This window comes from Hermetia illucens, chromosome 6 (genome assembly GCF_905115235.1).
Source record: "Hermetia illucens chromosome 6, iHerIll2.2.curated.20191125, whole genome shotgun sequence".
In the NCBI taxonomy this organism is placed as follows: domain Eukaryota; kingdom Metazoa; phylum Arthropoda; class Insecta; order Diptera; family Stratiomyidae; genus Hermetia; species Hermetia illucens.
In genome coordinates, this window is record NC_051854.1 from 52,498,579 (window position 1) to 52,521,218 (window position 22,640).

The window sequence follows — 22,640 nt, forward strand, 5'->3', positions numbered from 1 at the left end:
ACCTAAGTCAATTCTTGAGCGGACACAGAGGTTATCGATTTGGGCGTCATGATTTGCCATATTGCCCAAAGTGCCCAAATATTGCAGAGGAGGCAAAACAAGTCTTTTTACATTGCCCTAGATTCGAAGCCCAAAGGGCTACATTAGAAGCTTCAACCGGGGAGCACTTTACAGCCGAAAGTATAATGCCACTTATGGTGAAGTCCTTTCATTTGATTCCCCTTTTGCATGTATGGGGACCCCCTTAATCTAAACGTAGAAAGATGTCACTCACTACATATCTGGGCGTTCAGAATTTCTCCCATCTCACCCAATTTCATGTCAATCGGTATAGCCATTTCTGTGTGACAAACAGACAGACATTGAACCGATTTTAATAAGGTTTTGTTTTGTAAACAGAACCTTAAAAAGCGGCGAAATCAAGATTCGGATCGCGACCTCGCATTTACAAAACACGTCACCACACTTTCCATAACCATCGCTCTGTCTCTTCTCCCTTCCTCCCAGAACTCAATTTCCCAGCCATGTAGCGCGGCAAAGCAGAGCAGAGTAACCCCAGCGATAAATTTCCCCTCCGTGGCCGAAGCATGAAGATTGAAATTTCAGATTTGAATTTCAAATTGGAATACACTTGTGACACTTGTGCCGAGTCAAATCAGAAACAATAAAAGACAACATGTAACATATATATAAGTTCATTATTTTATTTAATAAATATTCAAATATTTTGATTACATTAATAATGCACATTTAATAAATAATGTACAAATGAGCTTCATATTTAGTTGAAATTCAACACTCAAGCGGAAGAAAGCGGTTTAGAGCTAGACGAAATATAACCTATCAGCGTTTCCAAGCTAGGAACTATCCGTAATACTACCTGAGTGGAGTGCGAAATGTTTTACGTTGCATGTTTAGAAGTCTCCTTCCACTCGAAACTAACAATTTTTGAGGCGCAAAATATATTTTGCGTTTTCTAACATCTGAAAACACTTTTTTCCTTTCATAGTTACCAAGGTATGCTAGACTCTATTTGGTATATTAGCTAAGCAATCACAAGTAAGCAAGATTATTTATATAAAGACAATAAAGTCATTCTTTCAACTAATTGTAAGTACAATAAATTTACGACGAAGTTGTTCAAAATTACGTAAAGCACCATTATTATATTATAAAGGCCATATTCGAATCTATTCCTTACATTCAACACCACGAATGCCACCTGATGATTTCTCCTACAAATTTGACCTGAGTTCAATTAAATTCGATCGTAAAGTTGAAAAATCGAATTCTACAGGAAAATGTTCGATGGAAACTTCCGTTTTAGTGAACTATGCACCTGCATAATGACCGAAAGTGGAACTGATTCACTAAACCAACATTCTTATGGCTTTCTAAAAAACACATCCATTCGTTGTTCAATAAACAAAACGTATTTGCTGAAAATGCGAACCTTTCAAAAGAAGACTAAGAAATTCTATACAAATATACTTAATAAAGTATGTGAAGGATTAGTGTGTCTTACTAGGAAGTTGTTTAACCTTTAATGTGCGCTTTCCATACCTTATCCAAAAGGCACATCTAATATATTAGTAATTTAAAAAAAAAACATTAGAATCACAAGTTCAATAGCAAACAAAGCAGCTATAACATCGCCTCCGCAAAAAATATCTATCACAACCATAAAACTAAATGATCGTCATTGCATTAGATGAGAATGAACAACAACCCAACAAAGCAACCCATAAACATGTCTTTAAATCTTAAACTAAATTTTTCCTTTTACATGATTAACTATTATAAATCACAAAATATGTAAAACTTATTCTTAAAAAGTGTTTGGCATGTGCAGTTGTTGTCTACCAGAAACGTCCTGAATCTGATATGTGCATATACACTATTCGTTTCAAACCGCTGCAGGAGGACAATCTTCTGATTTATTGCTGAAATTCCTCTTTCTGTCGAAAATTGTGTTCGGTTCACCACCATCGGCAATATTCCTAAGATCTAATTGAGATTCAGATAATTGTTGCTCAGTTAATAGTCTTTCAGTGCCAATGAATTCTTGATTCGGTTCATTTTCGACGGTTGCATAGTACTGGGAATCTTGAGAATCTTTACCTGATTGAAACCATATCATGTCAGCAAATGGCTTATACGTACAAAGAAGGAGTCTTACCAGAACGTGCGCGAAGAGCCTCTTGTTTGATAATGATTTCATTTGTAATGTATGTCTCCCGTCTTATTTGATCACGGAGTTTTGCGGACTTATCAGGGATGCACCACTTGACGAAAATCATAACAACTGCAACGACATTCTAAAGAGGACATTGCTATAAAACTTCATGGAAAAATATTGCTAATAAGAACATACTTCAAAAACAACAACAAACCCTAAGCGTGCGGCAAATATTATCCAATACATGGCAGTTCGTTCATATTTATTAGGTGACCATGGAGGCTCTCTAAAATCGGGATACCTAATATTTGAGAGAAATAACAAATTAAAGTCAACTTTAAAAATACAAATCCGAAGAGAAATCCAATTCCAAAAGAATTGAAAATAAATTGCCTCACCTGCAAATGGATACATTTTGTCGCGAATAAACTGGTTCGCTACCTCTTTGTAAGTCCTTGGTATCAAAATAAGCCAACGTATAGTTTAGGTACCCTGCGAGAGACCCATCTTCAGACACAGCAAGTCTATATACCAGTCTGGGCACGAAATCTGATGTAAAAGCAATGATAAAGCCCTAAAAGTAGAGTCATTTAATGAGACTGTTCTATCCATAAGCACATGTTTCCTACGTTTGTTATGACACTCAGCTTTCCTATACTATCGAGAATACGATACCATATTCCAATGTCACGGACACGTTGCGAAACAGGACGTCTATGAAATGTCAGTAACTTCCGCCCATCCAAACGCATTTCCAAAATATTATTCAACAAAGCAAACAAAGGTGCTAGAGGAAACGCCGCCACGAAGATAGTTACAAAGCCATACTGCAGGACTTGAAAACAAAAGCCTCATCTTAATCAGAAGAAAATTAACACCTAAACATCAAACTTACCCATCTCCAAATACTCTGGAAATAAACTCCTAGACCCCCACTCAACTAACTTTAAATCATTGAGCCATCGTTCATCCTTGCCTTTGGCTGAACGTGTTTTTCTATTAAAATAACGAACGCGCATCACATTTAACCACTTAAAGAACATCGGGATAATCATCTCCAGAATTGAATTCATAGCTTGTTTCCCAATCATAATGATGGCAAGTTGTATACAAAGCTCCATGAGACAGCTACCGAAGCCGCACTAAAAATTAAATGAAAAAAAAAAAACAAGTTTGCTAATACCAGATTTAACCTGAGGGTTACGGAGTGTCGTTACCTCTTCTTGTCGATAGTCCAGAAATCTATTATATTTTCCAGGATGTCCGATGAATTTGCCTTTGAAGAAGGCAATATAGAAGATAGAGGCATAGTAGTTAACGAATTGAAGAAGATAGATTTTTAATGTCAATGAATCATCGAATTCAGTTTGAGTTCGTAGCAGTTCGAGCTCCGTTAAGTACTCGGCTAAGTACGTATACATCTGAAAAGTTAAAACCCAGTGATATTTATGAGGCTTTTAGAATCTCTTATTTTTAGATTCCTGATTTATTTTATTAGGTGTACAAATAAGTTTCCGCGGTTTTTTATAAAAAATTAGGAATTTATTGTGAAGGAACAGTACATTACGTTTTATTTAAAGTATTTTCCATCATTTGCCACTACTTTTCCCCATCTTTCTGGCAACATTCGGATACCCCGTCGAAAAAACTCTTCATCTTTTGACGCTATCCACAAATCTACCCAATTTTTGGTGTCTTCATATGATGTGAAGCGCTGCTCAGACAGACCATGTGCCATCGACCGGAACAGGTGATAATCGGAAGGGGCTAAGTCTGGTGAATACGGCGGGTGGGGTAAAACTTCCCAGTTGAGTGTTTCCAAGTATGTTTTTACCGGCGCCGCAACATGTGGACGAGCATTATCGTGTAAAAGAATAATTTTGTCGTGTCTGGAGTAGTAATGGGCGCGTTTTTCCTTAAGTGCCCGACTCAATCTCATCAATTGTGTTCGGTAGAGAGCTCCAGTAATGGTTTCGCTTGGTTTCAGCAATTCATAATACACGACACCAAGCTGATCCCACCAAATACACAGCATAAGTTTTTTTCCATGAATATTCGGCTTAGCTGTCGATGTTGATGGTTCGCCGGGCTTAACCCATGACTTTCTCTTCTTTGGATTATCGTAGTGAATCCATTTTTCGTCACCAGTGACTATACGATGCAAAAAACTCTTTTTTTTATTCCTGGCAAGCAGCATTTCACTCATGTATAATCGGCGTTCAACGTCTCTCGGCTTTAGTTCATATGGAACCCAATTTCCTTGTTTTTGAATCATTCCTAACGATTTTAAACGATGTGAAATTGCTTGTTGAGTCACTTGTAATGTAAGTGCAAGTTCTTTTTGCGTTTGGGACGAATCTTCCTCCAATAGTACTTCTAATTCCATGTCTTCGTACACTTTCGGCCTTCCACTGCGTTCTTTGTCCTTCACGTAAAACTCACCGTTCTTAAACTTTTGAAACCATTCCTGACAACTTCTCTCACTTAAAGCAGCTTCACCATATGCTTCTAGAAGCAATCGATGCGCCTCAGCTGCAGATTTTTTCAAATTAAAGAAGGAAATCAAAAGTTCCCGCAAATGATGCTTATTCGGCACAAAACTTGACATTTTTGCACGAAAAAAATTACGTGATGCTGATACGGAATCACTAGTACTTTAAGGTTATGGTGTTGCCGGATGACGAAACTTGGGATATTACGTTTTACATCTGACAATTTCTCCATAACCTTCTGGTGGGGCAATCTTTTGACAAACCGCGAAAACTTATTTGTACACCTAATATTATATTTATTTTAATTTTAAATTATACTATGTCTAGCTGAAGTTGATATATATTAACCTAAACTCCTGCCAGGGGACCCAGGACCTACTCTCACAAAACATCCGCGAAAAAGGCATCGTTGTAACTATAATTAGTTAGCCATACGAAATCACAGTGATGGTATCTGGGACCAAATGGCCAAGGAGCACTATGGGCTTACGGAGAATACTGGGGCGTCAGAGCAAAAGCGAAAGGAATCCACATATAAAGCTACTATGCTCCACCCAAGACTACGCTTGCCGAGTATAAGCAGATGCTGGGCGCCCTGGTTCTAGACGCGAGAGGACGTTGGTCGAAAATCATAGCAGGGGCAGCCAGACAACAAATGTGAAAGGACGTGTTCTGCTCGAAGGATTTGCGAACGCCGGAAGCACATACACTTTCAGAGGAAGGGATGTGGCGCCTATAGGGGACCTGCTTGACAAGCCAGCGAGAACTACAGTGCCCGACAACAAAATGTTCGCACTGAACACTTTTATAATAAGTAGATAGGTATCAGTGGCCGCTCCGAGGAGCCCAATTAGTGCTCTGGTGCGCCGTTTTGATGCCACAAACTGCTAAGACCGCCACTGTTGCTATGAGAGCAGGGAGGCAGTCTAGCCGGCTCGGATCTTCAGAGCCAGCCCGCAGTATTGACGAAGGAAAGCAGCTCTCCCACCCTGCACCTAGAAATCTCTCTGACGTCCACAAAGAATGGATTACTCAGTGTCCGTAGCCTGACTCTAGCTAGAGCTGGGTAGTCGCAGAGAAAGTGCATGAGGGTTTCCCTTCCTTCTCAGCAGCTTCGGCAATGCGAATTGTAGGGTATGCCGAGCCTGGCGGCATGGTCCCCTATGGGCCAGTGCCCCGTGCAAATCGCTGTAATCTTGAATGCATTTGCACGCGTCTGGTGCAGGAGCTCTCGTGATCGGGCTATATTATAAGCGGGCCAAATTCTCCTTGACTTGGCACAGTTCGTAGACCTTCGCCATCTAAGGTCCGCGGCTGTTAGGTAGTGCGAGTAGACTCCGCTCGTGACAGCCGTCAGGGAAACACCGACTGTATTCACCGAAGGGCTGCCAAGAGCAGAGCCTCGCCTGGCCAATCCGTCAGCCCGCTCTTTCCCGTCTATGTTCTCATGCCCGGGAACCCAGAGAAGGGTGACGTTGAGCGTGCCGCCCAGACGCATCTCAAATCTCAAAGTGCGATTCAAATCTCACTGGTGGCAGAGGAATTTGCATCGTTACTGGATGTCGGATAGCAGTCCACTCAGCTGTGAATGGATACCTGAGTTGAATCAGGATTATAATCACGGGCGAGCGCAATTCTGACTACATTGCCTCTTATAGCGTACTGAAGTGCACCGTTACGGTCTTAAATTTCTTAAAGTTCTCTCACACTTCAAGGCCTTGATCCAATTCAATTGTCGCGACAACGCCAAATAGAACCGAATTAAAGGGGCATTGCCTGACATACATGCTCACAAATAGCAAGTTTAGTCGAAAATTACCCCTCAGAGAAGGTTTTCTGATATGGAATGGACGAGGGCCCCAAAAAGTACGCTATCACAACGAGGGTAGCACAGAGCTCGCTACTCGGTACCCTGCTGTGGAATGTCATACATAATCTTAATTTTTCTCTTCCCGTCCCAGAAGACTACGATCATCGGCTTCGCAGATGACCTCACTGTAGAATTCTACGCAACAAAGACAATAATAATAATAATCGTTGGCACAACAATCCATATTGGATCAGGGCCTTGAAGTGTGTTAGAGCACTTCATTCAAGACCGTAACGATACACTAGGAGGCAATGTGGTCAGCATTGCGCTCGCCCGAGATTATTACCCTGATTTGACTCAGGTACTCATTCACAGCTGAGTCGACTGGTATCCGACGTCAAATCACGATGCAAATTCCACTGCCACCAGTGAGATTTGAACCGCGACCTTCCGTATGACAGCCTAGTGCTCTAACCACTGAGCTATCCGGACCTCAAAGACAATGAGAACGGTAAAGTCTAGAAAGAACGCTCACCTTGTTGGAGTGGAAGCCGGCTTAATAACAAACCGTAGAAAGAAGAATACTGTGAAATTGGATGTCGGTAAATATGCAGTTATCTCAAAGCCCGCTATCAAATACCTGACGGTGATTGATGCCACCCTAACCATTAGGGAACACCTAGCATGTATAGATCAAAAGACAGCTAGTGCCGCCGCAGCACTTGCAAAAATGTTGCCGAATACTCTGCATCTATTAAGCCAACGTACTTCAAAGCTAAAGAAGAGACGATAGCAGGCAGTAACAATGAAAAAGTGCAAAAGAGGTAAAAAGGAGGAACCGACGCCAGTGCAACCTAGAAAGCCAGGAGACCGAAACCTATATGTTCATCCGGAAAGGCTAGAGTAGAAAGTAAGAAACGGATGCTAAAGAGAACCAGACTGAACGCGCTCGTCATAAAAAACCAGCGAGATTACGTACGCGGAGATATTGCGTAAAGTTAAACCAGACACCTCCCTGAGTTATCTGAGTGAGAATGTCACATGTATAAAACAAACACAGAAAAAGGATTTATTTATGTAGCTTAAAGCGGATGAAAATGAAAAAGAAGACCTACGGTTCTTCCGTAGGTTTCCAAAGTGTCACTAGAAAATGCAGCGGCTTTCAAAATGAGTAGGGTTTCGTGATGTGACCTGGATAAAGTCACCACGAAGTCCAAAATCTATGAAGCCTTGCAGTATCAATTAGAACTACAGTCAGAGAATTAAGCTAATATGAAATGGGTTAGGAAACCGTACGGTATCACACAGATAGCGTCGATAAGTCTTCCCATCGATGCAGCAACAAAAGGCGATTGCAGGAGAAATACGTATTGGATTGCTGTATACGAGAACAAAGTTCAGTGGATAACTGGTTTAAGTGCAGGCAGTTTAGTCACATAACGAACGCTTGTATTACCTCGAAAGACAGATCCAATCTGTGCCGCAAATGTGGAGAGCAAGGCTATTTTGCCAAGGACTGCAATGGAAAACCCAAATGCTTGTTTTTAAAGTTCAGTAACTTTTACCAGAGACACACTGTTCGAAAATAGTGTCTGTCACAAAATCAGTTAGATTTTGACTGACCAACTATGAATAAGTAATCATATCGACCATATCCTGTCGACCCCCAGAAATTTAATACTGGCCATCCCCGCGACCCGACCGTTATCCAGCACAAGCAAAACTGTTTTACTACATAAACGACACACACTCGAAACAACCCGCGCGAGAAAACGCATGAACGCAGAGCTCCCAACAGAAGCACCTTTATCTTTGATGTGAGTTAAGTTGTCGGCCACAACCGAAAAAGATGTTACATGACCTGGTTAAGTGCGGAAATGTAGATGCGGATCGATAAGAGCTCTATTAGTGGCTGCGAGCAGGGATGAGAGCGACGTGTTGGAGCTTCAACATCGTGAAAAGTACGAGAAATGCTTCATAATGTCCGCCGTGTCAAAAGGAATTCTGTAGATCATTGCGTTGTTGAGAGAAGCAAAAATTGTCGCAAATAGCAACATTTCGCCACCGTATACCGCCTCAGAATTTCCAAGTAATCCTGAATTAACGGAACTGTTTCCATCCACAACGATGAGCTGATGAAGAAATGAGAAGAGCACTTCACTTCGATTTTCAATCGTATAGTATTCGATAAGGATCCACCTCAGATAGATAATTTGATAAGCCGCCATAATATGCGAGTACGGGCTGCTTCTTCAAACAAAAGTGAAATCATCTTTGCCCTCAGGGCGTTCAAACGAAGTAAAGGGGCTTGTCTTGACGGTTTCCCTGCGGAACTTTTGTTGCAGTCTCAGCAGGCTATTTTCACTATTTGTAAATCCTAGAAATCTTATATCTTTCCCAGTGAGAGGAAGAGTGGGATGGTTGTTAAGGTTCCTGAAAAGGACATCTGTCTTGAGTGCGAACACTGGAGACGTATTTGCGTGCTCCCTGCCGTCGCGGAGATATTAGCTAAAATCATCCAGGAATGCATTAAGGAACACCTCAAAATCTCCAGTGGCGAACAGATTAGCACCCTTTTGATCATTGCGAACCTCTGTATGCAGTTTAGATGAACACTCTTCCGATTTCGAGAAAGCTTTCGACGGCATCAACAGGGAATATATTTGCAATCCTCTACGCAAGATGGAAAAGGAGTCATTCGGGAAAAACTGATAGCTATTCTTCAAGTACAATGAACCACTAGGATCTGAATACTCACAGGCTTTGCCTCTCATCCACCACCACATGTCTGAGCGACGTAGGCAAAATTTCTGAGAGTTTGAAATCCGTAGTGGAGTCCGCAGGGTTGCATCCTGCCACTAATAGTTTTTTTTTCTTGTTAACGGTCACTTACTAAGAAAGCGCTACAACTCCATTATCCCAGGATGCCCGGAGAGTGAGCAGCCCTAAAACATCATGGCATAGAACAGTGAAGGAAGAGTGCAAATTTCTCAAAACAACTATGGCCCGTAGGTACAGTTGACCTACTGTACTATAAACCCTACGTGGCAAGTATTGTGGAAAATGGAACGATAATGGCAAGCAAGCTGTTTATTAACTTATGTGATGAATGCAGTTCAAACAAGTTCAACAAACCGACTTCAAAGTAATTTAATTTTCAAATATGCCAACTCCCAAATGTGGAAAGTTTCATTTAGGTATCCATCAGTTCTGATCCCCAATTATCGTCCGTTATTGTATGGCTACAAATTAACTAAAGTAATTTATTAGGAAACTGGGCATACCACCACCGTCAAAAATCTACAGGAAGTTAGGAGCTACTATTTCAACAATGATTTGCAATGCATCCAACATTACATTGCGGTGTGCATGTTAGGTTCTGACAGGAAAAATGTTGTGTGTTTAGCAGCATTTAGGTTCTGTCACCTGTCATTTTGCTCTCTCTACACTACACTACCAGAGTAGTTCCACCGTATTGAATCTAGAAATAGAGTTCACACGGTTTCTGTACTCTTGAAGGATTTTCGAGATGTAAAAGGACTACTCAACGCCCTCAGTGCAGCCTGGACATCGCTGCAGATTGCGATGCGTCTGCCCTTTAACCGCTCGTCAATCGCCCAGATTACCGCCCTTAGGATCACATATACCTCAACTTAAAAAACCATTGCAGATTGTCCCAAAGGAAAATCCCACTTCTCACTTTCATTCGAAAGGTCGACTCCGACTACAGAACCCTATTCTGTTTTTAAGCCATCGATGTAGACGTCCTCCGTGTATCCTGCCACGCTTTCCTCTGTGCCACCCACGTCCCTTATTTTCCCTTAGACCTAAGCGAACTAGTATATGAGCTGCTCTGCTTTGAAGAAAATATATCCAAAGGCTGCAAATTGAGTAATGTATTTAAAGCTGCGTCGGAATGTCATGTTCATGGCACTGGCAACACCCAGGCACACAGCTCTTTGCAGTGCGGTTAGTTTACGGTGAAAACTTTTTGTCTCACCTTAACGCATAAGCGAATATCGGCCTAATGATACCAACGTATACCGACTTCCACTTCCAAAAAATCTGGTATGGTCTGTACGGTCCTACAGCCTCCATTTTATAAAAGATTGCCAATAACATTTTATTCTTACTCCTGAAGAATCGCTTAATGTATTTTGGTGTATTACTTGCGGACTCTAATTTTAGAACGTGCTCACAGAAAAATCTCGAAAAAACCCCTTTCTTAGAAGCTACAAACAGATATAGCCCCTTAAAATTGAAACTCGATTATTCATAGTAGATGTAATCATAACGTGTAGAATAAAGGATATATGTTTAACAAATAAAAGAAACACTTACCCAATTGAACACAAAAATCAAACACAAATTGATTGATGCCGCCGTTGCAGTTGTAAACAACAGTGCCCATGACGTGGTAACTTTATCTCCATAAACACTCAACGCCGCTAACATCGACATCCTATACAGCACTACCGCCAAAACAGCAGCTAAGGCCAACAGTACCAGCAAAATTACGACCGAAAAGCTGAAAACCGTTGCAGGCAATTTCATCCGCCAAAACGGTGGATGAGGTTCGCGAGTATTCGTCACATAATCTATTCGCACCTTTTTCACATTTGCCAACCTAGCTAAGTACTGAGGCCGTGGGTGTTCTTCATACGTATCAAACCCGGTTAAATCCCAACGATGCGTTATCTCAGCCGAATATCGTTTCCACAGTTCTAAAAATAACGCTGCCCAAAAGGACATGAAAACGGCAAAAAATACAGTTGTTGGATTGTCGATGAGATATGTGATGCGGGAATAGATGCAAGTTTCTTTTAAATCCCAGTAGTCACACCAATGATCACATAATGGACACATTTTTATATCGTCCGGCGCTTTGCAGATGTCGTGGCTGGAAAAATAAGACAATCGACAAACAAGAATAGTTAGTATAAGCAACAACACAACCAACAACAATATACAAGAATCAAATCCTGCAAAACGGAAATAAGCCTACCTAGGTCTATTTTGGTCCAAAGTTAAATATGACACTATAAAGCAAATCAGTCCGACAATTGATGCTAACAATAACATGTAAGTGTAGTAGCCCAACCAAGCAAAATATAACCCTGAAAATGAGAGGAATAATTGCAATGTTTACTGATCTATAATCTCCTTATCTGCTTGTCATTACCTATTTTAACACCAAAATATTCCTTAACATAGTCCAACGGTTGGTAGCGATACCATCGTCGAATAGACGCCCATTCTGAGTATAAAAGGTACCGCATACTCCCTGGAGCATCGATATCACCCTAGAATGCAATTAACATACACATATATGTTCAAAATACATATTTTCGAAGTTTCGAAGTTTCATAATTACATCGTGTAAAGGATACGCAGCCAAATAAACCTCTTCAGAAATCAGTCTTTCAATTCCAAATGCGAAATCGTCGCTAGGTTTCAATGTAAATTTTTTTCTATCCAATATGAACTGTACAATTCGAGATCTAATGGCTGCAGTGAAAAAACACGCTTGTTGTAAATCGAATCTGAAAAATTACAAGCAATATCTTTAGTTATTAAGAACTACATAGAAATGCTAGTGGAGACTTACAAATACTCCTTATCACGACTATATACAGCTGTAAAACGATGTGAGCGTTTAGGAAAATTTTGTTCGTCGACTAGAATATATTTTAGGAGATGCATCCATGCACATTTAAGTTGATTGAACACAGAATTTGTGGTTTTACGTACACCTAGAAACCCAGGTATCTGAAATTGACAATAAAAATTAAAAAATATCAACACGAATCAATACTAAGAGAAATAAATCGATTTGGTATAGCGTTAGAACGTAAATGACTATTTGATACTACAAACAATATGAAAATTTACCATTATTTACACTAGATTATGAAATACATGCCGCAAAATTACCACAACCGTGCAATGCCATGCCCACAAAAAAAAAACTTAAATCAATCTAACTAAACCAAAAATCGGACTCTTTAAAAATTATTAGAATTTATCTTTTTTTCGGTCGAGTTAACCATCGTGCAAGTGGAATATGGACATTTTGATTTGAATAGCAGTTACCGAATTTAAGCCAACAGATTTATTTGGTTGTCGTCTTAATATAATATTTCTGAGAAAGTGTGTCAAACAAGCTTACTAACTACCTGGAAATTAAATAAAGGAACATTGGAACCCTCAGTAGAGGATGAAGTAGATTGAGGAGTTACACTTTTTCACGCCTTGTCCCTACATAGATACCATTTCATCATTATCATCATCATCATCAACGGCGCAACAACCGGTATCCGGTCTAGGTCTGCCTTAATAAGAAACTCCAGACATCCCGGTTTTGCACCGAGGTCCACCAATTCGATATCCCTAAAAGCCGTCTGGCGTTCTGACCTACACCATCGCTCCATCTCAGGCAGGGTCTGCCTCGTCTTCTTTTTCTACCATATGTAGATATTGCCCTTATAGACTTTCCAGGCTGGATCATCCTCATCCATACGGATTAAGTGACCCGCCCACCGTTACTTATTGGGCCGGATTTTATCCACAACCTGACGGTCGAAATCGTCCATCCTCATGTAGCGGGGCCAAAAATTCTTCGGGGGATTCTTCTCTCGAACGCGGCCAAGAGTTCGCAATTCTTCTTGCTAAGAACCCAAGTCTCCGAGGAATACATGAGGACTGACAAGATCATTGTCTTACACAGTAAGAGCTTTGACCCTATGGTGAGACGTTCATTTCATAAGAAGGTCAAAAGGCTTTTCGGTCTTACCACATAATCCTGTCAGCAAGAAATCCGTGTGGCTCGAAAGCGTCGTAAAAAGTTTAAATCAAATTTCTACGATGAACTTAAATAAATGAAGTGAAACCTCAGTACTGGTTTTTTTAACCACATGGACAGAGCTCTATTTCACAATCGAAAAAGTAACGAAAGTAACGGTAAAGATTCACGAGCATCTAAATAAAACTACCTAAAAGAGACCACTGAAAATTACATATTTGCAGATTGTAGAACCCATTAAACTAGCGTCTATCTCCAAGAATATCGCTATTTGCATAAGATGACATCTCCTTGTTCTCTTACTCACTTACTGTGTCATGGTGTCCAGAGCTATTTCACCAAGAACTCTGGATTTGGAGAAGAAAAAACAGAGTCGGACTGTAAATAAACACGAAAACCCATTTGCATTAATGAGCAGAACATCGAGGCCACAAACTTAGTATATCTTGGAAGTGCACCACTGAGCCTGATGCCACTCGACTCGAATTGGCGCGACAATACAGTTGGACTGAACCTTGCAGCGTGTTGGAACATTCAATCATTTATGCGGTGCACTGTAGCAAGTAATGCGGTCAGCATTGCGATCCCCCACTCCCAGCTGAAGCGACTGGTATCCGGTTTGTTTCGCTCGAATAAAGAATTTTCGCACCTTCTTCCTTTGATGACTTGGCGGCCTTAGCCGGATAGCTCGCCTCATATACGTCAATGACGACTCTGTTGAGGCCTTCCACCACCGTTCTCAGCTCTATTTCGCTCCTGATGTCACCGCTCGCCTGTAGATGACTCATGTTGCCATTCAAGTGTCTTGAGTGAGAATTCCAGTCTATTCTCCTGTGATTCTATTTACTTCCGAGTTGCCCTCAATGTCGAAATCTGATTATTCTGCGATCCGACATGGAAGGCTCATCCAACACCCTACAATTCTTGACCAAGCCGCTCATCAGAGTGTTCCCTAGAGTTATGTCTAGTACCTCTTGTCTAGTGCTGGTCACGAATTTTACTGTGTTCCCTACATTATGTATTTCTAATTTATTACTGAGGATGAATTTCAGAAGGTACCCACCTCTTCGATTATTGTCGCTGCCTTCCCAGACCCCATGGTGGGCGTTAGCATCGCAGCCGAGATGAAAGGCATATTGACAACGTGTGAAGCTTTCAATTTCGCCAAGGATTATCGGCGATCGCATGAATTTCTGCTGGAAGCTGCAAAACCTTGACTCGGCTAATGATAACGCCACTGGTCGGGCCTGACGTGCAAACACCGTTTATAGAGAACTTGTGGACACAACTGTATCCGACGCTCAATCGACCGAACAAAACATGCGATCCCGTGAGTATTCTAATAATACAGCGTAGTGAGCAAACTCGCAAAAATTCGATTACACTTTGTTGAAGAATTAAAGTCCGTTAGTGGAGAATACTAAAGAGCAAAATATCCTCCACATTACCTCAATAATGTTTATGAATTTAGCAAGGGAGAGTAGGCGATTTTAGTGCGGGATATAGCTCGAGTGCATACAGCTTGGACAACTTGTGAATAGATTGGCCTGAACTTGAATCCCACAGACAATATGTGAAGAAGAGTGTGTTTACTAAGCCTGGAACAAAAAATTGACAGCAATCGATTGAACAATTACAGAATGGGTGGGACCGAATTTCAGCCGTGATCTGAAAAGTTGTGCGAAAGTTTCAGACAGCAAATTTTGAACTGCATAAAAAAAAACGGAAGAAAGCAAGCGGTTTCAGCATCTTATTTGCATGGCTTTGAAATGCGATAACTTTTATACTAATAACCGAATTACCACGAAACTTGGTAGTATTATGCGGGACACTCTATATACTCTCTATACTGTTGCAATTTGGTGCTCTTATGATGCTAAAGAGGGTTTTCAGTCAATTTCAAAAAGTTGATAATATACTATTAGTAAGGTTATTTCGGTCGGTCAAAGGGTAGTATAGATCCCAGAGCAAAACATGGCTTGGTACCCATGGTGGAGCATTAAACCTGGGACACGCCTGCTGAACCAACACCAACATCTCTACTACCAAACCCTATTTCCTCCTCCACCTGGTGATCGCTGGGAGTTCTTTCTTAATGAAAAACTGCAGACGGAGAAGGAAGAAGGCGAGTTTCCCGCGCCTAAAAAGGGACAAAATGCACCAACTGGTCCTCCAGGGCGGGGGTTGGGTAGGGCTGACAAACCTACACGGAAAACCAAAGTTAGGAAGCCACGGAAGGAGCCTCGGACAGGATGAATTTCAAAACGACGAACCCGGCAACGACAATGGAATAACAATTTGCGTATTTTCCCATGGAACGTGCGTTCCCTGTACAGACCGAATGCTACTGAGCAGCTAGCCGATACCCTGTCCCAATATAAGGCTGATGTAATAGCGTTGCAAGAGATTCGTTGGAAAAGGACCGGCTTCCTGGAAAGACCCACTACACCCCATAATTTTCAACTAATGTGGAAACATATTCCCAGGCCGAGGCCCAGTTTGTCCGTAATTTCACCCCGGGGCCCGATTTTGTCTCTAGGGCTCTAGGTCGAGCGGAATGTGCACCAATTTAATTGTTTGATTCGCGAAGTGTGGAATTTTAACCAGAAACTAGATTGCAGTATAGTGAAGCAAAAAGTGCTACCAGGAAGCCCCGCTGTTGGATATACCTACAGGTATAGAGGATATTTCGGAGCCTAGGCACCATACAGTGGCAGCCTCTTGATTTTTTTTCAGATTTTGCGGTTAGGTAGTTTCTAAGATTAGGTCCGTTAAAGAAATAATCAATTTTGACCCGCTCACTCCCAACCTTTCCATCAAATGTCAAAACTAACACCGATTGCGAAAAGTAAAAGAGAAAAGTGTGTGTGACAGACAGATAGGCAAAGAGTAAACCGATTTTAATAAGGAACCTTAAAAAGAATCATTGACGTGGAGGCGATGATTCTCAAAGATTCTAGATGAAAGCTGCCATCACATCCACCAAGTTGGCCATGGTCTCTGGTTTAAGTGCCCATTTGTAATATACAGGATGTCCCTTCACGATAGTAGAAATTTTAATGGTGGATAGTACACTTGTTTGAGGAAAATTGATCCATGAGATGGGCACTCTATCTTTTACTGTTCACCGTTAACGTTCCCCAAAAATCACAAATTTCCGACCCCTCGATCATTTAATTCCAGATTTGATACCATTTTCAGAAACTTCGATGCAGCACGTGACATTTTGCGTCATTATATGTCATTCTGATAATATAATAACTATTAGTTTCTACGTTTTTTTTATACATTCCCTGTTCAGGAAATCGATGAAGAGCAGACGAAGCGGAGATCTGAGCTCCGAACGTTATTTAAAAATAATCAGGCGGGTGTCGATTTGATCAACGAAGGAGCATCCATAGTGGAAACCAGCCTACTCTCTGTCGATGAAACTTTCCAGATGCAGTTTAATGCGTTCCGGGACAATTTTAACCATTATCTTCGCACCGACAGGAAGCACACAAATACCCCTCCAATGGTTGCACTTAAAACGGGTTCTTTTCTTAGGAATCTAAAAAAGATCTCACATTCCCAAGATTAACATATGAGCGGAAGAATTAGCTCTGCAGGGAAAGCCGGAGCTGCGATGAATACTTCCACGAAAAAATCGTCAAGCCCAACGGCTTTTCCTCGCTTGAGTGCAGCGACGACTGAGATTATTTCCTTTTTGTTGGAAGGAATAGTTCGTATTCGCATGTTACGTTGACTAGCCATCTTATCCACAAGTTTTGGAACTTCACCAAATATTATACGGTTGAGAACCATGGTGAAATGTTCCCTCCAAACTTCAAGCTGCTCTTTGTCGTCCATGAGGGAAAAGGACTTTTAAAAGCGGATCACTGCTCATCAACATTCACCGGCGAGCTGTTTGAAATGTTTCAATTTCAGGGGTCGAAGCTCCCTGCTATTGCAGAAAGATGCGGACCCCTTTATTCAAATGCACGTGATGTTGTCGTTCGAGGCCCATGACAGCGCCACTCTTATTTCACAAACCTCGGTCGATCTGATTTGAAATACGTTAGCAATCAATTGATCTTATGAGAGGCTCTGTACTCAAAACATATGCCATCAATGACAAAGCGGTGGAAGCTGCAGAAAGCCACAAACCCCTTACCATTAAGTATTCGTTCACTACACTTGAGATGTTCCTCATCATGGACCAGAATCTTGTATTTAATATTCTGTCTGTTACCAGTCCCAGGACAAGAGGGCATAACTAAAAATGAAGCAAGCGAGCATTATGAGAAGCCTCGAGAACGTCGTCAAGAAGCGTTAGTACATTCCAAAATCCAATCATAAGCTGTTGACGAAAGCAAAAGGTTATTGCCAAAAGATCAGTGCGATTCCGAGTGCGATAGCCGTTTCCTAAGCATAATTGATTTCGAGATTTGCAGGTTGCTAGCCTATACATCTCTATTCCTTTTAGTCGCGTTTTAGGACAAGCAATGAGTGAATTCTCTCTCTCCCCAACTCACAAAGGAATCACTATCTCAGTGGGGCATAGACTTTCCGTTTAAATAGAAAAAATTACTGGTCAGAATGGGCTTGGCGCTCGTTTACTCCATGAGACACCAAGGTATCACACTGCCAGTCAGACTATAGTGATTCTTGCCCCATTCCCTCTCAAATGGGCTTTGGACTGTTTATGGGAGAGCTATATAAAAGGCACCATTTTTGTAGTACATATATCCCAAGTCTTATCAGTAACTACCATAAAATTATCTTGAAAATTGGAAAGTTATGTAAAAAGATAGCGCTTGTGTATGTTTGTTTCTTTGAGATTTGGTTAGAAATAGTCCAGTTGATTCTTCTTGGAGTCCTATTGCCATGATTAAAGCGCTCTAAGTCGCCTGTTTTTTTATTCCCATTTAAAATGTTTCCTTTGAGCCGTATAAATGTCAAATGTCAACTCATCAATTGATATTTAGCGTATAAGGCTTACCATACAAACCGCAATGCGCCTGGCTCAAGGCACATGCATTTTCGAATACTGAAGTATGAAGAACCGAATTGCCAACCTTCTCGAACTGGCTAGTAATGAGACAAGCAAGCGTGTGTTGACGAGTACTTTAAGGGGGTCATCCCGTGTGTCGGATCCGAGGAATCGATTTTGTCGGCATCAACTTTATCTAGATATAGTGTAAAATATATGGACAGAAGTGATTTTTTCAAATTCGGAGTCGTTCGGAAATTACAGTGTTAAACAGGTAAAAGGTCATATTTATCGATCCAAATGACGTTCGAACCTAAGCTTTATGGAATAGGTATAGTAGATTTATGGTCAGTTAAGATTTGATGGTTAAAAATAACATTCTACTTTTTAAATGCGTTTTTCTCGAAACTGCAAATTGAAAATCTGCTGCCACCATAGCTCAAAATTGATCCAACGAAATTTTTTAAATTTTGCACGGCTTATTCGGTCCGCAAACTAAGATAATTGCGATTCATTCAGTAGTTTTGTTTTTTTTTTATTCATTAAAGAAGTCTTGAAAGAACATCAAAATTCCCCAAAAATAAATTTAACAAGGCACCAAAAATTTAGCTTTTAAGATTTTTTAATAATCCTAGTTTGCAGACAGTGGTTAAGTCCGTACGTTAGAATGCCGTTTACATTTTTCCTTTAAGATGATCAGAGCAGGCAGAAGAAAAAGACCTTTTTTGGAGATGGGTTAAGAGTTGCTCTGTATTTCAATAACGAATGATGTTATCGTGTTGGAAAAATTACTACACATGCTCAAGACATTAATAAATATATGGTGAAAAATTCGACACAAATACCTTTATCCAGTTCGTCACAAAAAATTTCTAAAAAAAACGCATAAAACGACGGGATGACCCCCTTAATGATGATCTAGATGTCGGGATTGTCAAAATTTGTCATTCTAACTCATTTGAAAAGAACTATTCCTGAGTCTGCAAAGTCTTTCGTTTAAAAACAGAATCATGTTTTGCGTTTCTGCAAGCAATGCTGACCAAAGAATCCATCTTCACCTTTTGAGGCGGGCCAAATAACATATTTTCTTTCTTTACCCTTGGCGTATTAGATAATGAAAATTCTTACACATTTCCCACTTGTCTTATACTACATTCAATGCTTTCAATAATATTGCTGTTGTCTTCCTTGGAAAAATGTTTGCTCTCGGCCTTAACCTAACACTCTAATACTAGATATTCTACAAATTAAATATTTTAAATCTAGATGAAGATAAACTACATTAAGCTTTATTGTAAGCACAACTAATAAACTAAAATTATAGGATCGCGACTTGGAGTTTGAAAGTGTCGATTTGACTAATAAAACGTACAAGACTCGGTAGCAAGTGCGTGAAAATGTTTCTCATAAACAATATTCAAACTGTTATAAGAAAAACGAAAAAAACGCTGTGAATTTGTTCCGTGTGTGAGTTGCCCCACAAAATCGCAATCAAGTGTGTGAATAAAACTTCCTCTCTTTCCTAGTGCAATATCACTAACAAACGGGAACGCTATTAAATACAAACAACATAGTTTAGAATAAAACCTGTATGTCCTCAGCGTACTAAATTGAAAAGAAAGATAAGTAAATATATATCTTCTTCCTGTAAATCGATAAATGTAAATTTAAAGTGGGACTCAAAAAGGAAAAAAAATCTCTATGATTGAGTCATTTAGCATTGCAAGCGAAGGTGAACTTATAATTACAGTTATTTTAAGCAGAGTATTATCTGACTTTTAACTTTTCAAACCAGATTTCGTCATGCACCAAACTGATCCTATGCCATGAAATATTATCATGCGTTAATTATGAATAACTTGAATTGAAATTTATAAAAAAAAACAGTTTTAAATGAATATTCGCCAGTGAGCGTTGATGTCAGTTATAGCCAGGAGATATGTGGAGCCAGGAGATATATCATTTAGATTGATCTTGAAATAGAACGGAGAAATTGGGCCCAACTGCACCAAAGCGCACAATATTCACAGACCCAAATTCGATAATCATCTATGACGTTTTCTTTCTAGAAGAATAGAATAAATGGTTGGGGGTCTGGGTGGCAGGAAAATTGCTGAAATTTCGAGGAATCTTGGGAAAAAATTTTAAACGCTTATATCTCCGTTAATATTGAGAATTTTGAAAAAATAACTTAGTTCGTGATCACTACTATCACTCGAGCAGTTCCTTTTTAGATTTTTTGACGACACACGTCAATTAACTTTACGTACGTTAGTAGAGGGCATCCCAAAAAAAAATAATCTTGAATCAACAACCAATAAGGTACCCTACGGGGCCTCAAGCTGCAGTGCCTGTCAAAAAATCTTGATGATTTTGTAGGCAGCGACGCTGTGCGGCGCGACATTTAAGCCTTCGCCACACAGAACGCGACCTGTCGCGACCAGCGTTCTCTGCCGCAGCGATCTGCCTATGCTATTGTGTGATGCAATATTGTATTGCAGATGCCACATATAACGCGATCTGTCACAGCGGTCCACTCTAGATCGCGGCAGCCAGCGATCTGTTCGTAGAAATTTACAGAATTGGTGGGCAATCTGTTCAGTGCAATTAGAGAAGATACGGAGGTGTTAATAGAAAAGAAGGTGATTTTTTTATTCTTTTGAATTTCTATGATAAATTAGGAAAATCTTAGAAATTTCAATTGTTTATAACGTATTTTTCCATAATTTGCCTTAAATAAATAATAATCTTTCCCACGTTTCTATTGGTTTTCAATGGTAGGTAATTCTTCGAAACGAACTCTGATGCGTTTGATTGCAGTTCACAGCCGAGACACTAATATTTTTCAACCATTGTCCTTTCCTGCTTGTGCATGACAATGTCATATTGCCGATCGCCGCGACAATCGCTCGATCCCTGGTTGCCGCGACAGATCGCATTCTGTGTGCCAAAAGCTTAAGCTAAGCGACGCGACGCAGCTGAGTTGACTCACACGGAATATTTTGCAGTATCGCATGTCATTTCTATATAGTAGACCCAGTGGGCTGCTGTGATTTTGTGAATATTGGGTTGTATCCATGACTATGTTGGATGTTCTGCCCATTAATGCATTAGAAAGAGAAGCAGCTCAGCAGAAACTGCTGGAGTAGTGTCAAATACTACCTTCTCTTTGGAAGAACAATGCGTATCCGCATATTATGGTGACAAGCCATTTCATCCACAAGAGGCAGAACCTCACCGAATGTGATACCGTTAAGAGCCGTGGTGCAGTATTCCTTTCACTTCTTTAGCTGCTCGTAATCATGAATGATGAGTCGACCGTTAGAGTCCATCAAAGGACAATCAAAAAATTTGTAACCACATGGTAGTTCTTTCGTACCGTTGTATATGGTCCTAAGATCATTGCTATCTGCAGACGCTTCTGCTTGCCTGAACACTGAGTTTCCCCAAGTTTCACACACACAGAGCTCGAGTGCCTCAGGCTTCGGAACGTGGTCGCCGACCTGAGTAGCTTCTAAGAAATGGGCATTTTAATGACATGTAATACTGTTCGACCAGTAACACAATTTTCCCACTATCGAACGATAGCTTCATCATACAAGAGGTCACTGTAGAACTTGGTGAATCTCAGCTCCCCAACCCTGCGAAAAACAGCGACTTTAAATCGAGGCCAATATCAGCGCCCCTTTTGTTACGCACATCCAAAAGACAACTCCTAAATCTACTTCAAATCTTAATGTGATCAATCAAATTGGTCGTAGTTGAAACTCAATTAACCTTATGGCAAGTTCTGCACAGCAATGCCACACTTAGGAAGTCCCCCCTGGATTGCATTCAACTTCTCATAGGAAGCCTTCTTTTCCTTTGAATTGAAAGTCTCCCTTCTTACGTAACGCTGTACTATTAAAATATTTCTCATTCTGGATCGAAATCTCGCAGTCGGTAACATATGATGTCCGAAATCAACTTCCAAGTAATAAAGTCGAGCGTGGCAGTTACCATAAGCATTAAACCAACACCAGATTCACGGTTACTCACGCTTTCCGGAGTACAATAGCACAATGCCGCAAGAGGTAGAGGAGTGTCTCCAGACTCCCACCATCTATCTTCATTTAACTGCAGAATGTTCAGCCTGTAAAGCCGGAACTCACGCTGAAGTTGGAGAAAAGGAGCATTCTGAATGACCACGATACCGTTATCGAGGAATTTAACCACATTTAAAAACCAACTCGTCTCCTAATACAATAGCAAAAGGTTGTTACCGGTAGAGTTGTCCTTACCCGAGGTATGGATAACTTTCCTATAGAAAGAAAAATTCGAAATTTGAAGGTTGTTATTCCACAAATTTCTATCCCTTTTAGTCGCCCTTTACGATAAGTAGAGAA

The 22,640-nt window shown here is 40.6% G+C and overlaps 1 protein-coding gene across 8 annotated transcripts in view; it reads right to left on the reverse strand.

Annotated features, from left to right (window-relative positions):
• Nucleotides 1-679: 679 nt before the first annotated feature.
• The window catches only part of LOC119658942 (anoctamin-1), a 53,948-nt gene continuing 31,987 nt past the window's right edge, over nucleotides 680-22,640 (reverse strand). For 5 of the 8 annotated variants that reach the window (XM_038066799.1, XM_038066802.1, XM_038066804.1 and 2 more), the window contains 12 exons: nucleotides 12,090-12,250; nucleotides 11,856-12,024; nucleotides 11,664-11,784; nucleotides 11,487-11,598; nucleotides 10,823-11,381; nucleotides 3,397-3,600; nucleotides 3,075-3,321; nucleotides 2,809-3,014; nucleotides 2,578-2,753; nucleotides 2,375-2,480; nucleotides 2,180-2,318; nucleotides 685-2,121 (listed from right to left, as the gene is read on the reverse strand). In XM_038066799.1, coding sequence (XP_037922727.1) covers nucleotides 1,907-2,121; nucleotides 2,180-2,318; nucleotides 2,375-2,480; nucleotides 2,578-2,753; nucleotides 2,809-3,014; nucleotides 3,075-3,321; nucleotides 3,397-3,600; nucleotides 10,823-11,381; nucleotides 11,487-11,598; nucleotides 11,664-11,784; nucleotides 11,856-12,024; nucleotides 12,090-12,250 — 2,415 coding nt within the window. In that variant the 3' untranslated portion in view covers nucleotides 685-1,906. Of the gene's footprint in view, nucleotides 2,122-2,179; nucleotides 2,319-2,374; nucleotides 2,481-2,577; nucleotides 2,754-2,808; nucleotides 3,015-3,074; nucleotides 3,322-3,396; nucleotides 3,601-10,822; nucleotides 11,382-11,486; nucleotides 11,599-11,663; nucleotides 11,785-11,855; nucleotides 12,025-12,089; nucleotides 12,251-19,842; nucleotides 19,861-22,640 lie in introns of all 8 variants that reach the window. The other 3 variants (XM_038066800.1, XM_038066798.1, XM_038066801.1) reach the window with 2 other exon arrangements.